The 18,010-nt window shown below is 34.3% G+C and overlaps 1 protein-coding gene across 19 annotated transcripts in view; it reads right to left on the bottom strand.

Annotated features, from left to right (window-relative positions):
* The window catches only part of LCORL (ligand dependent nuclear receptor corepressor like), a 159,277-nt gene that overhangs the window by 50,804 nt on the left and 90,463 nt on the right, over positions 1-18,010 (bottom strand). For 14 of the 19 annotated variants that reach the window (XR_011997237.1, XR_011997239.1, XR_011997238.1 and 11 more), the window contains one exon: positions 3,085-3,336. The exons of the other annotated variants lie outside the window; for them this stretch is intronic. Coding sequence is in view for 9 of the 14 variants with exons in the window: in XM_072738013.1 (XP_072594114.1) it covers positions 3,085-3,336 (252 nt within the window). In the remaining 5 variants the exon portion in view is untranslated. The remainder of the gene's footprint in view (positions 1-3,084; positions 3,337-18,010) is intronic. 19 annotated transcript variants of the gene reach the window in all.

The following is an 18,010-nucleotide window of genomic DNA, read 5'->3' as shown; positions in this document are numbered from 1 at the left end:
ACCGTTATATGAAGTTTACCTATAAAACCATTTGTGATTAATAATTTAAAGATTTAGAAGTTAGACTACCCATAAGTTATTCACATTATTAATGGTTAGATTAACTATTAGATTTATGGATTACATCATCTAATTTGAATAAAGAAACTCACAAAATGAACAATGGTCTTAAGTGAGTACTGTTAAGACATTATAAGTGAGCATACTATGGAAGATACCAGCACTAACAAATAAACAAAGGCAGAACATTGCCACGCTAGTTTAAGCACTTTAATGATTATAGGTAAGAGCAGTATAATCAGGGCAAAAATTTTAAATCTTTTTTAAAAAAGATTTTATTTATTTGAGAGTGAGAGAGAGCATGTGCGCATAGATGAGGGAGGAGCAGACTCCTGACTCGGGAGCTCGATCCCAGGACCCCAAGATGACGACCTGAGGTGAAGACAGATGTTTAACTGACTGAGCCCCCATGTGCCCCCACCCCCACTAAATTTTGATTCTTAAAAAAAAACATTTGAGGGGCTCCTGGGTGGCTCAGTCAGTTAAGCATCTGCCTTCAGCTCAGATCATGATCCTAGGATCCTGGGATCCAACCCCACATCAGGCTCCCTGTTCAGTTGGGGAGCCTGCTTCTTCCTCTCGCTCTGCCCCTCCCTCCTGCTCATGCTGTCTCTCGCTTTATCTCAATAAAATCTTTAAAAAGAAAACCATCTGAAATGTGGATTTATACCTTCTATCATTATTAATAAAATTCTCTCAAAGTTTATAGTGTGTAATAAGATACTAGCAGTGAAGTTGTGATTAGCAAGACACTTAAAAATCATCTTTATTTTAACCTTAAAATTTTTAATTTATGGAAACATTAGTACAGATATTGGATGTATACATACACACACACATGCATCAAAGGATACATCCTCTATTTTTTTTTTTTTAAGATTTGGTGTACAAGTGTGCAAACTTAAAACCTACCAATTTATACCAGAGCAGTAGGCTTTATAAAAAAAACAAAAAACAAAAAACAAAAAAACAACCTAATTTTATTACTCTCTGCTTGAAGCAATCTAGGAGTTTTCTGTGGCCATAAGAAAGTCAAAATCTTCAATATTTCCTGTGTAGTTTTCTCATAATCTGGTCTCTATTTTTTTTGGCTTAATCTATTAACATTCTCCCCCTTGCTCTCTACACTATAAGCCACACTAGACTAAATGATTCCTATAATCGTGTAAGATAAGAAGTAATCCCCCAAAATCAAGATTTAAGGTATAGATTTATATCTACTATTGTTACTCTTTTAATCTTCAGATGAAAAGTTTGTTCACAAAAAAAAAAAACAACAACAAAAAGTTTGTTCACATACATATCTGTGCACTTTGCAGAGAATATCACAGTAATTTAAATAATTTACATTACTTGTTTTCCACATATACGTGGGTCTGCTCTATCACTTACATTCATAGAATCACAGAATTTAAGGACTGGAAATTTACTTTTAAAATGTCACTTATTCCAACCACTCGTCTGATGCTTTTGAATACCTCTAATGACAAGGCAACCATTTTCCACTTGGAGAAATGTGTGATGCTTAAAAAACATTCTTTTTCATATGACCTGAAATCTGTTTTCCTCTAATTTCTAGATCCTAGAAATTATTCTAGTCACTGGGCTATTCAAAGAAAGTTCTGCCACATTTAGTGTAATGACCACACAGATACTTGATCGTCACTATAATGTTACCGTAAGACTTTCTTCGGTGATAGTAAGGAAAAGGAGAAACACAGTATGGAGACTAGTGTCTGACTATCTTTTATGAGTTGGTTACTTCATATTTAATCTTCACATTGCTTTAATGAATTTGCTATTATTATTAATGCCAAAAAATAAATGAGGAAACTTAAAACTCCCACAGGTAAAGTTACTTGTTCGAGTAATTAAGCAGCAGAGCTGGTCAACCACAAGTCTGCCAGGTACTAAAGAAAGCCTATGTTTTAGTCTCATTAGGACACTGACCTGCCTTCGACAAAGAGCTCTAAGAGGGTATGAAACATGGAAAACAAAACAAAACAACAACCAAGCAAAATTCTAAAAATTCCATGCTAACTTCCAAAATTCTATGTGTTGATGTATTTTTTCCTCAAGCCTTATATTGTAGTCATCTTTGACATTTCTGTCTTATAAACTAATTATTATCTTAATATTTCTCAGATCTTTCTACGTAAGTAAACTCCCACGACCTAAAATTAGGGAAGCAAAAAGAGAAAATCATTTCCCTAATTCATCCCCTCTCAATTTTAATGTTATACAATGAAAAGACCATCTTCTTTAAACATTAACTAGGTACTCTTCATTAGAGCCCAAACACACACTTCCTTCTATAAGCAAACCTAATGCTGGTATTTTCCTGGCTTCAAGGACTGACAACACTATTCCTAACTTGTGTTAACAAAAGATACCTGTTCTCTCTTCTCCAGGCAAACACTTATTTGGCATCCTCCACAAGCACTTAAAAGGCCCTTCCTTCCTTTCCTCTGTGAATTATGGCTCTTCTTCAATTAACTATTAGATCAGTCCACCACAGACTTCATCATTTAGGCTTCTTATGAAAAATGTATCTCTATATTCTTAGTTGCATGATTATATTTATCACATATATTAACTTTTCTTTTTCTCCCATTATTTCCCCATAAATAATTGAAGAAAAATCACCTATTTTTTTTTATTTTTCATCTAAGTATAAAAAAACTGAACAGCAAGTGCTTAATGTTCTCAGCTGTATGTTTTAAAAACAATTTCTCATTAAATACATCTCTTTATTTGTATTCTTTGTTTTTAAGCTGCTTGTTAGGATTTTCTCACCATATATTTAATTGTGAAAAGAGACCAAGAGCACCTCAAATTCTCTTTCAAAAACAAAGTAAAAAACAATACAAAATTCAGCACTTCTCTCTAGTTCATCCCATAGGCTAGGTAATTGCAAGTAATATTACTTCTAAAATAAATTTCTTTATGAATGTAAGGTTTTATGTATATTAAATACTAAAACATAAAATTATGAATTACACACACATGTACACAAAATCTTACCTTGCTGAGTATTTTGTTCTTGCATTCGATTCACAGTGAGGTCTAAGGGGCCTTCCTGCTCTTCCTGAAGCGAGTTTTCTGCTTGATTCATTTGGATACTTTTACATATTAGACTTGGTCCAATTGAACCATTTCTATTTTCTTGAATTTTACCACTTTTTGAAATATACTCAATTGCAAACTGACGTATCATCTTTTTCATTAATTCCTGAGCAACTAAGGGAATGTTAGGATCACAGTTCTGAGGAAGATCTAGGGAAGAAATAAATATGATAGGCATTAAAAAAGAGAAATGCAAAATACCAATACTTACACTTATTTTTATTAAAAATTAATGGATTCAGAAGTCTTCAGTTCAGTCCACATTGCTAATGGTTTCTAGGACTTAGCAGTAGAAACCTTGTAGATTTAATTAGTATTACATCAATCCAAACTTGGCATATTTAATCATTCCTTATAAACATTTTCCAGGGTGCTCGGGTGCTCAGTTGGTTGAGCGTCCCACTCTTGGTTTTGGCTCAGGTCATGATCTCAGGGTTGTGAGACGGACCCCCAAGAAGTGCTCTGTGCTAAATGCATAGTCTGAAATTCTCCCTCTCCCTCCCATCACATGCACCTGTGTTCTCGTAAATAAATAAATAAATAAATAAATAAATAAATAAATAAATAAATAAATAAAATCTTCAAATAACAACAACAAAAAAACCAAACATCTTCAGTCCCAAACTAAAATACAAATTAGACACAGAAGTGGAACAGCTTATTTTCAGAGTTTTAATTCAAATGAATTCTACTAGATATTGAAACACTTAGAATGCAAACAAACTATAACTAAGCAATTGCTAATATACAAGTAAATGTATACATTAACTATTTAATAAAACATCTACACTCTTATACTTATTACCATTAAATTCTTCAATTCTGTCAAATGTGTATTCCATAAATAACCTGAATGTCATCATCAAAAATTTTCCTTTCCTCAACTTATATGGAAAAATTTCAATCATAATGAAAAAATAAAGAAATATACAGTGATATAGGCAGCCTCTACCAAGATTCAAGAATTGTTAGTATCTTTCCACATTCACTTTTTTTTTTTTAATTTTTATTTACTTATGAGAGTCACACACACACACAGAGAGAGAGAGAGACAGGCAGAGATATAGGCAGAGGGAGAAGCAGGCTCCATGCACTGGGAGCCCGACGTGGGATTCGATCCCGAGTCTCAGGATCGCGCCCTGGGCCAAAGGCAGGCGCCAAACTGCCACGCCACCCAGGGATTCCCCACATTCACTTTTAAAACTTTTTTTGTTTGCAGAACCACTGAAAGTATATTGTAGAATTATGACATTTCACTACTATTTCAGTATGCATCTACTAAGACCCTCCTATAAAAATGGCAATACAATTATTGAGGGTCTTAATCCTTGACCCCAAAACATGTAGATCAGCTACAACTACAATAAAGATCAGAAGTGATACACAATTTTGTTTGAAACTTGCACAGGAGATAAAATACCTGAATGATTTTATAGAAGTATGGAATGAGGAGAGACAACTTGTAAACACAGTATATAACAGTGATAAGAAGTTTTGGTATTAGGGAGGGTGGGTGGTGGTAATTTTTTCACCCATACTTCTGGCCTCACCCCAATCCTTTTATTTTGTTCCATCAGAGGCAGAACTACTGATAACTTGGGAAAGATGACTATGCAAACATGACTAGGCTCCACAGTTTTTCCTCACAGAAGTTAACCTAGAGATACTTCTTTGCTCCTTAAAAACCTCAACTCTTACCAAGGCCGATCAGTGTTATATACATAGGCCTGCTGTGATCCACGGCTGTCTGAGACTGGAGGATTGAGTCTCTTTTGTTTTGGGTTTAAATATTAGCTGGAGCACATGTCTTAGAAATCTGAGGGCAAGTTCCCCAACTAACATCTACAGTTATAGATACAAGACTCTAAAATGCAAGATGGTTTGGGAATATATGATATTTGGAAGTGAGGAGAGGCAACAAACTACTTCCACCTTGACCACTACCAAATTTGGTAACAAAACGTGATCTAGGCTGAGATGAATCTATTTATTTATGGTCTTGCAGAAGTATCAATATATTTGACTACAGGGTGTTGTTTTGGAGATGTCACATAGCAAACATAACATCTGAGAGAAGGAACTGTGGGCCAATATAAAAGTAACACTTTAGCCTTTACATTTACTCTTCATTTAGAGCCCAGTAGGGAAGAGAGGCACTACTGTCTTTAGGTACTGGAAAAAAAAGGACTTAACTACAGGTTGGAATCTTAGCCATCTTTAAGAGCTTAGGGTAGTTACATATCCCCTCTAGGTTTTAGTTTTTCCGTTCAAAAAAATGGAAATGATAAACGAACTTCTGAAATCATAATAGGGCTTGATCACAGGATATTTTAAGGTTATGTAAGACTGTAGGTAAAATACTGCAATTCCTATACTTGGCATTTTAACAGTCTAGTAAACATTAGCCATTAAGATACAGACTGAACACTTATATTTTATTTAAGTCACAAAACGGCAAATAAGTAAAAATATTAACTAGGTTAATATTAAATTATTAGCTAACTGGGAAAATACAAAAGACCTAACCTCTAAGTACATGCGATACTTTTTGGTCCAGAATAGACAGTATTAGCACATGTACCCTAAATGACATAGCTTACCAAAACAAGAAATTTCCAAGTTGTACATAAACTCTCAATTTATATCATTTTAAAATTATTACCTCCAAGCATCTTTGAAGGCTTCTTGTGAATATTCTGCTCCAGCTTTTTCCAAGCCTGATTTTCCTTTGTATTATGTGTTAATAGGAGATATTAAATTTACTTCTTGGTATTTTGTTTAACTGTCTGAAAATTTATTGACAAATGTCACCTTATATATTAAAAAAATTAAATTTACCAAAAAAAAAAAAGAATAGAAACATTTGGATTTATATCAACTGACTGGGGTTTATAATTTTAGGGTTAGAGTTTAAAGCTAAGTTTAAAGCTGAATACATTGTGCTACTCTATTTTTTTTCATGTACTCAGTTTTTGGTCTTTTATATTGGGTAATACATGTGTATTTAAGAAAAGAGAAAGACAGTGACAAAGGAAATGCTGATTAGCTAGGGAGCCTTCTAGGTTATGTGTACAAGCTGTTATAACTATAAAAAAGCAAATGAGTTAACTAGAGATACAGACCAGGAATTGTAATGTTTCCAAAGGTCAGGGAAGCAATAAATATTTGGCTGGAAGAGAGAATGCTGCCACACAGAAATAGTGTCCATTGTCCCCAGGAAGACAAAAATAACTTGTTTTTTGCCCTCTTAATTCTTTAAATTTAACTAATTCAAATGTTTAACAAGCTTTTGTAACAGCCAGTTTCAAGATAGTTCTCAATGATTCCAACCTCCTGGCTTCAGTCTGTTGTGTAGCCCCTTCCATGTTGCACTGGTTGGTGGTATGGGTGATTTAGAGCATTCTAAAGAAGCGTGTCACTTCCAAGATAAGTTATAGAATTCAGTTTCTATCTTGGATACTCTTGAATGTTAGTGTTTGCTGTCACCCCCTCCCCCATACTCTATTACTCACTCTGGAGGTCATACTGTTAAAAGCTCTTTGGGGAGGCTCACATGGAGAAGAACTGAAGTCCCTTGCAAACAACCAGTGAGTGAACTTGAAAGAAGATATTCCAGATCAATGAAATCCCAGATGATCATAATCCCAGCTGATCCCCTGACTGCAGCCAAACATCCAAGTATGCTAGTATAAGATTCATAGCTCAGAGAAAAAGTGAGACAATAAATGTTTATTTTAAACTGCTAAATTTTGGGGATAATTTGCTAAATAATAATGATAATAAATTAAAAATTTTGGTACATGTTAGTGGGATGTTGCTGTAATAAAAATCTGAAATTGTGATTTGGTTTTAGGACCAGGCAGAGATGAGCACTGGGTATTATACATATTGGCAAACTGAATTTAAATAAATGAATAAATAAATATTCTAGTTCTAAAATAATTTTTTTGCTAATTAAAAATAAAAAGAGTTGTTATATTGAAAAAAACCCCAAAATAACCAAGCAGTGGGCTCTTGGGGTGAATTAACATTGTAAGACAAAAAGAACTTTGAAGAAGTTGTTAATAGGAACCTGTGGTCTTTGATAAGATGTGTAGGGCGAAGATTTGTAGGACGGTAAGATAAATGTTATTGGAAAGTAGAGGAAAGAATATACTTATTTTATAGTGGTAGAAAGTTTTATAATAACCACTGTTTGCAATAACTTGGAAAGTAGAAAATGTGCCTAATAAATTGGGTGATTTATCTAGAGAAATTTCTAAGCAAAGTGTTGAGATGCCCTCCAGTTTCTTCTTGTAATTATAGTAAAATGTAGGAAGGGAGATATACTAAAGGAAGAGCTGTTAAATAAAAAGAAACCAGATCTTGATTATTTTGAAAAATTTCAGATATACAGATAGCAAATGAGGCTAAAATTAAGAAAGGCTGAGCTAAGACCAAATCAGGGGAACAACCAGGAAAACAGCTTCAAAAAGGTGATGTTTTTTTTCTCCAGAGTTATGGAGAATATGTTGTGGGACCTATGTGAATTTTAAATTTTATTTTTTTGCGTGTGGGGTGTCATTCCTTATTTATTTATTTATTTATTTATTTATTTATTTATTTATTTATTGTTGTCATTCCTTTAAACAAAAGAACACTGGAGTTAACCAAATCTTTACAGGAAGTATCCATTCAAGAACACTGGCTAAATTTCCTTAAGAATAGTAAGCTGTATAGTGTTTCAAGGTGTTTTAAATTGCTTTATTCCCATCCCCCCTCACTACTTTTGAGGAAGCCTTCCTAAGGCAAACCCCAACAATGTTAGGGTTCTAGATATTTAAGGAAATCTCTGTCCATTCAGTAGTTTACCACTAAGCTAACTAAGCAGAGATGTTAATAGCTACACAATACAAAGAATACTGACTTCATGGAATTACATCAGAAAAGTCATTAAACAAACAAACAACATAGCAACAACAAATAGTAACAACAAAACCTGAGGTGGGGGATAATCTGATTTCTACCAGTGTCACACTGTATTATTTAAAATATCCAGTCTTTTAAAACATCACAAGAAATGCAAAAAAATAAGAATGTATGGCACATATACAGGAAGAAAAAAGTCAACAGATAATGTCTCTGAAGAGGCTCAGATATTGAATTTCCCAGATAAAAACTTTAATCAGACATTTTAAATATGTTCAAAGAGCTATAGGAAATTATGTATAAAGAACTAAAGGGAAGTATCAGGAGAATATTTCAGCAAATAAAAAATAAAGTTTTTTAAAAGAACCAACTAGAAATTCTAGAGTTGAAAAGTACACTAATTAAAATCCAAAATTCACCATGATGGATACAGCAAAAGATTTGTACTGGCAAAAATCAATCAATCAATCAGTGAATTTGAAGATAGGCCCATTGGGATTATCCATTCTGAGGAGAGAGAGAAAGAAGGAAGGGAGAGTAGGAAGGAGGGAAGGAGGGACAGAAGGCAGGCAGACAGGCAAGCAGGCACACATGTAGGTAAGGGGAGGGGACAAGAGGGGAGAAAGAAGGAAAAAAAGAAAAATAAGAGTCTCAGAGATCTATGGAATATCATCAAGTGCACCAACATTCACAATGGTTGTCCTAGAAGAGAGGAGAGAAAGAGGCACAAAGGATAGCTGAAGAAATGACAATGTCTCAAATTTGATGAAAAACCTTTACGTACATATCCAAGAAGGATAAACTCAAAGAAAGCCACATTTAGATGCATCCTAATCAAATGATCAGAAGCCAAAGACAAAGAGCAAGTCCTGAAAGCAGCAAGGAAAACCCCTCAATTCATCACATACAAGATCCTCAATGAGATTAATAGCCAATATCACACGAGAACCTGTGAAGGCCAGAAGGCAGTGAGATGACATATTCAAGGAACTGAAAGAAAAAAGATTGTCAATTAAGAATTTTACATTCAGCAAAAGTATCCTTTAAAAACACACAAGAAATTTAGACATTCTCAAATAAATAAAAACAGAAAAGTTGCTGCAAGCAGACCTTACCTAATAAAAGGACACTGGAGAGTAACTCAAATCCACACAAAGAAATAATAAGCATCAGTACAGTAACTACATAGGTAAAATACAGTATAAATGTATTTTTTTAATAAATGACCAAATGTATTTTTTGTTTGTAACTTTTTTCCTATTTAATTTAGAAGACAGCTGATAAAGCAATAATTATAAATCTCTCAGTGGATAATGTAGTAGTATGGAGGACAAAACACAGCGAGGAGGGAAATGAAATGGAGATATACAGGATCAAAGTTTTTCTAAACTACTGAAATTAAATTGGTATTAATTTGAACTAGACTGTTGTCTATTAGGATGTTAATTGTAATCCCCAGGACAACCAACTAAGAAAACATCTGAAAAATATAATAAAAGACAGAACAAAGGACTTAAAATGGTATACCAGAAAATATCTCCTTAAAAGAAAGTAATAATAGAAATGTAGAGAAAACAAAAAGAAATAAGACATATTGAAAATAGCAAAATGACAGATGTAAATCTTACCTTATCAGTAATTATATTAAATGTAAATGGAAAGGCAGAGATTGGCAAAATGTATTAAAAAGAACAAGCCAACTACACACTGTCAAAAGAGACATTTGAATTTTTTTTTGAAAGATCTTATTTATTTGAGAGAGAGAGAGAGAGAGAAAGTACGAGTGGGAGAGGGGCACAAGGAGAGGGACAAGCAGACTCCCTACTGAGCAGGGAGCCCAACATGAGGATCGATCCCAGGACCCCGAGATCATGACTTGAGCAGAACGTAGATACTTAACCAACCGAGTCACCCAGGTGTCCCAAAAGAGACATTTTAAATTTAAATATCCAAATATGTTGAAAGAAAGAGGATAGGGAAATAAAAGACATTATGTAAACAGTAACCAAAAGGAAGCTGGGGTGATTCTACTAATATCAGGCAAAATTGATTCTAAGATAAAAATTGTCAATAAAAACAGATAAGGTCACTTTATAACAATAAAGGTTCAATCTATTAAGAAGACATACTAATTATAAACATACATATACCTCACAACATAGCCCCAAAATACATGATGAAATAACAGAATTAAAGAGAGAAATAAAACACTCAATACTAACAGTTGGAAATTACTCAATAAACCACTTTAAAAAATACGTTTATTTATTTATTTATTTATTTATTTATTTATTTATTTATTCTTTCTTTCTTTCTTTAGCAAACACATGAGTGGGGGAGGGGCATCGGGAGAGGGAGAGAGAAAACCTCAGGGCTCAATCTCATAACCTGAGCCAAATCAAGAGTTGGGCACTAACTGACTGAGGCACCCGGGTGCCCCTAAACCATTTTCAGTAATACACAGAAAAACCAGAAAGAATATAAACTAATAGAAGACTTTAACAACACTAAATTAATTATATCTAACAAACATATGCAGCACTCCATCCCAAAACAGCACAATGCATATTTTTGTCAAATGTATATAGGGATTCTCTATGACAGACCATACGTTAGGACACAAAACAAATAGATTAAAAACATAAAAGGTATGTTCTCCAAAGTCAAAAGAATAAAAAAAGTAGAAAAAGAAAATATGGGAAATTTACAAGTGTAAAAATAAAAAAAAATATTCCTAAACATGTAAGGAGTAAAAGATTGAGTCACAAAGGACATCAGAGGGGATCCCTGGGTGGCTCAGCGGTTTAGGGCCTGCCTTTAGCCCAGGGCGTGATCCTGGAGTCCTGGGATCCAGTCCAGGGTCAGGCTCCCGGCATGGAGCCTGCTTCTCCCTCTGCCTGTGTCTCTGCCTTTCTCTCTCTATGTCTATCATGAATAAATAAATAAACAAATAAATAAATAAATAAATCTTAAAAACAACAACAACAACCCCCCCCCCAAAAAAAAACCCCAAAAAACAAAGGACATCAGAATATACCAAAAGTTTACTGAAAAGGAAAATACAACACACCAATTGGTATGAGATGCTGCTAAAGCAGTACTTAGAGGACAATTTGTAGCTGTAAAAACATATTTTTTAAAAGCAATTCCAACCAACAACCCAAGGTTAGAGCAGAAAAATTAAAGAAAAACAACAGAGAAGATCAATGAAATCAAAACTTGGTTCTCTGAAAAGTCAACAAAGTTACAAACCTTTAGCTAGACTAACCAAGAAAAGAAACTAGAGAAGATTTAAGTTGCTAAAATCAGGAACAAAAGAAGAGATGTTACTTCTAATCTTAAAGAAACACAAAAGAGTATCAGAAAATACTATAAAAAATTATACATCAACAAGCTAAATATTCTAACATATAATACTGTATGTTAACTACAATGTAATTAAAATAAAAATAATAAAATTTCAAAATGAAAAAAACAAATTAGATATCCTATATGAAATGGCTAAATTCTAGAAAGATATAAATTATCAAACTGACTCAAAGATGTAATAGAAAACATAAATAGACCTATAGTAAGTAAAAACATTGAATAACTAAAAAACTTGCCATGAAGAAAGGCCCAGGGACCGATTTACCAGTGAATTCTATATTAGACATTAAAAAAATTAACACCAAATCCTTCACAAATTCTAAGAAAGAGGAAGGAATATTTCCCAATTCATTTTATGTCAGCAATAGAGAAAAGAAATCACATGAAAAGAAAACTATCATGCCAAGTGAAAACTATCAATTATGAAGAGATGCAAAAATCCTAAATGAAATACTATCAAACAGAATTCAGCAACACCTAAAAAGAACTATGCACCAAGAATTTATTGGGTGGACAATATAGTGATTCATAACGTATTATATTAAAAATGATGAAACTTAAAGACAACCTAAATAAATAGAAATATATTTTGTGTTCATGAACTGGAAGATGTAATATTTTAAGATGGTAATACTCCCCAAAGAGATTCAACACAATCCCCATCAAAATCCCAGCTGGCATTTTCATAGAAATTGGCAGCTTGATCTAAAACTCATATGGAAATGCAAGGAATCCAAGATAGAAAAAAAAAAATCTTGAAAAGAGAACAACTAAATTGAAGGATCAGCATGTCCTGATTTTGAAAATTACTATCAAGTGCAATAATCAAGACAAAGATTAGACATATAGATTAATGGGGAAGAACTGAGCCCCAAAATAAACCCTTACATTTATAGTTAATTGATTTTTGGTAAGAGCACCTAGACAATTCTTTTTTTTTTTTTTTTTTAAACCTAGACAATTCGATGAGAGAAAGAACAGTCTTTTCAATGATGCTGGGACAACTAGATACTTACACAGAAAATGAAGCTGGATCTCTACCTCATACAATATATAATAATTAATTGAAAATGGATCAAAGGCCTCAACAGAGGCACTCAAACCTGAAAAATCTTAAAAGAAAACACATGCATAAATCTTTATAACCTTGGATTAAGGCAACAATTCCTTATATATGACACCAAAAACACAAGCAACAAAAGAAAAAAACAGATTAGACGACGAAAATTAAAAAGTACTTCAAAGGACACAAGAAGTGAAAGACAGTCCACACAATGGGTGTTAATATTTATAAATGTTTGATAAAAGTTCAGCATCCAAGAATTCTTTATAAGAACTTTTACAAATCAACAAAAAAACAAATGCCCCCCCCCCACCAAAATGGAAAATGATTTGAATAGATATTTCTCCAAAGAATACATTACTAATGGCCAATAAGCACATGAAAAAGATTCTTAACATCATTGCTCATTAGGGAAATGCAAATCAAAACGACAATGAGATATCATTTCACACCCAAAAGGAGCATTATAATAAAAAAAAAATGCAGATAAAGTACTCATGAGGATGTGAAGAAATCTGAACCCTCAAACACTGCAGGTGAGAATGTGAAAATAGTGTAGCCACTTTGGAAAACACATTGGCAGTTCTTAAAAAATGTAAACACGTGATCCAGGAAATTCCACTCCCAGGTATATACCCAAGAAAACTGAAAACACGTATCAATGAGTTTGAATATCCATGGTAGCATTATTGCGTAATGAGTGCATGAAAATTCATGGAGCATTATTCGTAACAGCCAAAAAGTAGAAACAACCCAAATGAACATCAACTGGTGAATGTATAGATAAGAAGTCATATATCCATACAACAGAGTATTATTCAATCATAAAAAGGAATGAAGAACTGGTACACACTATAAGGATGAACCTTGAAAACATTAGGCTCAATGAGGGCTGCACATTATACGATTCCATTATATGAAATGTCTGAAACAGGCAAATCTTTCTCCTTTTCCCTCTCCACACCCCCTCTTAGTGGTTGCCAGAGGCTGGGGGAGGATAGGTAAAGGAGGAGTGAGTGCTAATCTGCTAATGGGTTTCTTTTTTAGGATGACAAAAATGTTCCAGAATCAGATAGCAGTGAGGGTTGTAAAACTTGGTCAACGAGCATACTGAAACCCACTAAAAATTGTATACTTTTAAAAAAGTTAATTTCATAGTAAAAAAGGAAAGGAAGGATATAACTCTGAGGAGTAGAATATGACAGATCCAAGAGCCATAAAGAATTGTTCTTAGACCTTAAGATCTAATCAAAGAACTCCCAACTCTTGCCCAGCTGGATTTCAGATTTGCTATGAATGGTGACCTCTGTGTGCTCCCCTTTTCTCCAATGCGGAACAGAGTGTTTACTGTGGTTATTCACCACTCTGTTGGGTGTGTATGGGCAGGTAGCTTGTTTTTCTTACTTTTAAAGGTCAATAAATCAAGAGGAATTGTACCTGAAGTGCTGTAAAGAGCTGCACACAAAGAACCCAGTTTGCACCTGGACCTAAATTAGTATTGTGAGATAACAGTGTAATAACAATAAGACTTTTGAAAGTCTTGGGCAAAGATGAGTATATTTTGCAAATAAAGAGAGATGTGAATCACTGGGGACAGACCGATCCCAACTTCCTTGTATGCACACCTTTGTTTCGTATTCTCCCAACTGATGGCTGGCGTATCATACCATTGTTTACCTGGGAGGAACAGCTGCTCTCGAAATCATTCTAAAAATACTGATGGGTTATCTCAATTATGAGATCATCAATGAGGAATATTGAGTCCAACAAAGTGTCTTAAAGGCCAGGATCATTTTTGTCATCACCTTCCCCGCATCCCCATTTCCCTCCTCTCCATATTTGATAGCTGTATTAACAATTAACCCTGGTTTACACTTTACAGAACAAGGACTCTGATATCATTTAATGTCAAGGATCATATTAGCACAGATAGTAATGTAATGAAAAGTAAAAAGGGAAGCAAAGTCTTATGGAACCGTTTACAGTACACAGTTTTTGCCCTTGCCTTTTATTTTTTCCCAAGTATTTTACTTCTAAACATTTCAATCTATGAAAAAATTGAAAGAAGAATACAATGTACTTCCACAAAATTTTGCCTCTATAGATTCAACAACGGTTGACATTCTGTATCATTTTCTGTACATACACACAAGTTATTTGGGGGGGGGGGGGAAGCATTCGCAGATGTCATGAATCCTTAACCTGAAATGCTGGGTAATAAAGAACATCACCATATATAGCTATAATACCATTATTCCTTTCAAGAAATTTAGCACAAACAATAATGCCTTCAATTTTCCCAATTATGTCCTTTACAGTCTTTTTTCTCCCCAGTCTCAAGATGCAATCAAGAATCACATGTTGTATTTGACTGTCATGTGTCTCCAGTCTTTTTTTCTTTCATGCCATTCATTTGGTAGCATGTTCCACAATCTGGGTTACATTCCTCATCATTTGGGTTCAGACTGATTGATCATTTTTTGCAGGAATAGCACCATAGATGATATGCCTCCTTGGAGTATAACAGTTGGCCTGGTATCAGTGATGCCATATATCACTTGCTTTAAGGTGATATTCAACAAATCTCTCCATTGTGAAGTTACATTTTCTCCTTTATAATTAGTAATCGGCGGAGTCATACTTGAATGGGATTATCCTGTTCCCTAGCATTCTTTACTCAATTGTTTTAGCATTGATTGATGATTCCTGCCTAATCAATTATTACACTAGTGTTTGCAAAATGGTAATTTTGTAATTCCATTATTCATTCTCTATTTTTATGTAGCGTTCTTAAAAAAAAAGTGCCTTCTCTTCTGTGAAGAGAAGACCCTTATCTTTTGTTTTTACCACTATGGACTCGTGGATTGTTTCTTGTTATCCAATGTTATCATCCATGACATCATTATTCATTTTAATGCACAAGTTGTTCCAAATTTAGCCAGTGGAAACCTTCAAGTTGGTTCTTGTATTCTTTTGATATACCTCCTGTTTATGGGGACGTCTTTATTTTTTGGCAAATAAGGAGATACTCCACGTCCCCTTTCTACTTTTCTTGTCCCTGACTTAGAATCAATCAATATTATAAATATCCTATTTTTCCTTTTTTTGTGGTATAGAGTGCTACTGAGGCATCAAGATCTGGATGCTAGGTGTGGTTATTGCTACTGTGGTGTCACTGCTTCTAGAATCTTACAGTAGGCCAAACTAATAAATACTATATATATTAGATATATATATATACATACACATTTTATTATATATTGTTATTTTACATAAAATTTATATATGTTAAATTATATTTATAAAATATAAATATATTTAGATCTTGAATTCATACACCTTTAATAACATAGCTCTGTTTTTTTTCTTCCCCCATTCTGTAATTTACTCCTTTCTCCAAATGAAAAAAATCTTAGAATTACTACACCCATACCACTGCTGAAAAATTTTAATCCTTAAAATATGTCCTAGGTTATTTATTTAATTTCTTCCTGTGTTCTGTATTATCAATATGACACAGATGTGTTTCCTTGTTGTTGTTTGTACTCAATCACAGGGTTCACTCCCCCATCCCTTCCGATTTAATTTTATTTTTAAAAAATGCTTAAGATTCTTTCTCCCTTTCCCTCTCCACACCCCCACTTAAAAAAATGTAAAAAATTAACGTTTCAAAAGTCAAAACTATACAAACTCAAATAAGTTTCACTTATTTTTCTTTCACTCCCAAAGTAACCAATTTCATTAGCTTCTAGTTTATCCTTTTGTGTTTTTGTTTAAAAATAAAGACTGAGGGATCCCTGGGTGGCGCAGCGGTTTGGCGCCTGCCTTTGGCCCAGGGCGCGATCCTGGAGACCCGGGATCGAATCCCACATCAGGCTCCCGGTGCATGGAGCCTGCTTCTCCCTCTGCCTGTGTCTCTGCCTCTCTCTCTCTCTCTCTGTGTGACTATCATAAATAAATACTCATATATTTTTCCCTCTTCTCTCTTAAAAGTGAACATACTACATATAACATGCAGTATACTTTTTTCCTTGCTTTTTCCACTTAAAAAATATACACCCAGGGTCACCTGAGTGGCTCAGTTGGTTAAGTGTCCAACTCTTGATATCAGCTCAGGTCATGACCTCAGGGTGTTGAGATTAAGATCCACATCCTGCTCCCCTCAGTGATGTGCCTGCTTGAGATACTCTCCTTTTCCCTCTGCCCCTCCTCCTGCTGTGTCACTCTCTCAAAAAAAACCACACACACCCAGGGAATTAATCATTCTTATCAGTTCACAGAAAAGAGGTGTTCTTTATTCTCTAGTTTCGTGTCTATTCTATGTTTTTTTTTTTTTTAAGATTTTATTTATTCATGACACACACACACACACACACACACACACACACAGAGAGAGAGAGAGAGAGAGAGAGAGGCAGAGACACAAGCAGAGGGAGAAGCAGGTTCCATGAGGGAGCCCGATGTGGGACTTGATCCCAGGTCTCTATGATCACAACCTGGGCTGAAGGCAGTGCTAAACCGGAGGCACCCAGGCTGCCCTATTCTACGTTTCTATCACAGAACAGTCACCATGTTAGGATCCTAAGGATAGGCATGTAAGTGATTTCTAATATTTTGCTATTAGAAATAATACTGAAATGAATTCTGTGCATGTTGTTAAACAAGTACCTTAGGTAAATTCTAAAAAGTGAGATTACTAGATCAAGGGGTAAATACATATGTAGTTTTTTTTTTAAAAGATTATTTATTTATTTGTGAGAGACAGAGAGAGAGAGAGGCAGAGACACAGGCAGAGGGAGAAGCAGGCCCCATGCAGGGAGCCCGACGTGGGACTCAATCCTAGGACCCCAGGATCACGCCCTGGGCCGAAGGCGGCACTAAACCGCTGAGCCACCCAGGGGTCCCCCATATGTAGTTTTAATAGATACTGCCTTATACTCCTTGTAGGAAGTGTATCACTTTGTACTTTCCACAACGATGGATGAAAGTGTTTCATAGGCACCCTAACAGGGTGCTTATAAGGCTTTTGAATTTTGGCCAAATATATGAGAAATGGAAACTCACTATTGTTTTAATTTGCAGTTCAAGGGCCATTTGAATGTCTTATTTTTCTGTGTTTAATACTCTGTTCATGCTTTTTGTCAATTTTTCTAAGAGCGTCTCACCTTTTTTCTCCCCTTAATTTAAAAAAACTTACATAACTTATATAATAGAGATTAACTCTTTGTGATGATATAAAGATTTCCTCCCAGTTTGTCTTTGTCTCTCAATTCTATGAAGTTTTATTCCTGGGAAAATTATTATTTTTCTTTTTTGATATAAATGACTCTTAAATGTCAATATTTCATTTTATTTCACCTTAAGTAACAGAGAAAGCCTTTGCCCTATATCTGGGTTACTAGAGAATTCTACTGATACTTTCTTCCAGTTTATACATGGTTACATCATTTTGCATTTAAATCTCTTATTCAATTTGAAACTTAT

The sequence above is a fragment of the Vulpes vulpes genome, chromosome 14, assembly GCF_048418805.1.
Source record: "Vulpes vulpes isolate BD-2025 chromosome 14, VulVul3, whole genome shotgun sequence".
NCBI classification, from domain to species: domain Eukaryota; kingdom Metazoa; phylum Chordata; class Mammalia; order Carnivora; family Canidae; genus Vulpes; species Vulpes vulpes.
The sequence above is the reverse complement of the archived record's forward strand: the minus strand, read 5'-3'. Positions and strand labels throughout refer to the sequence as shown.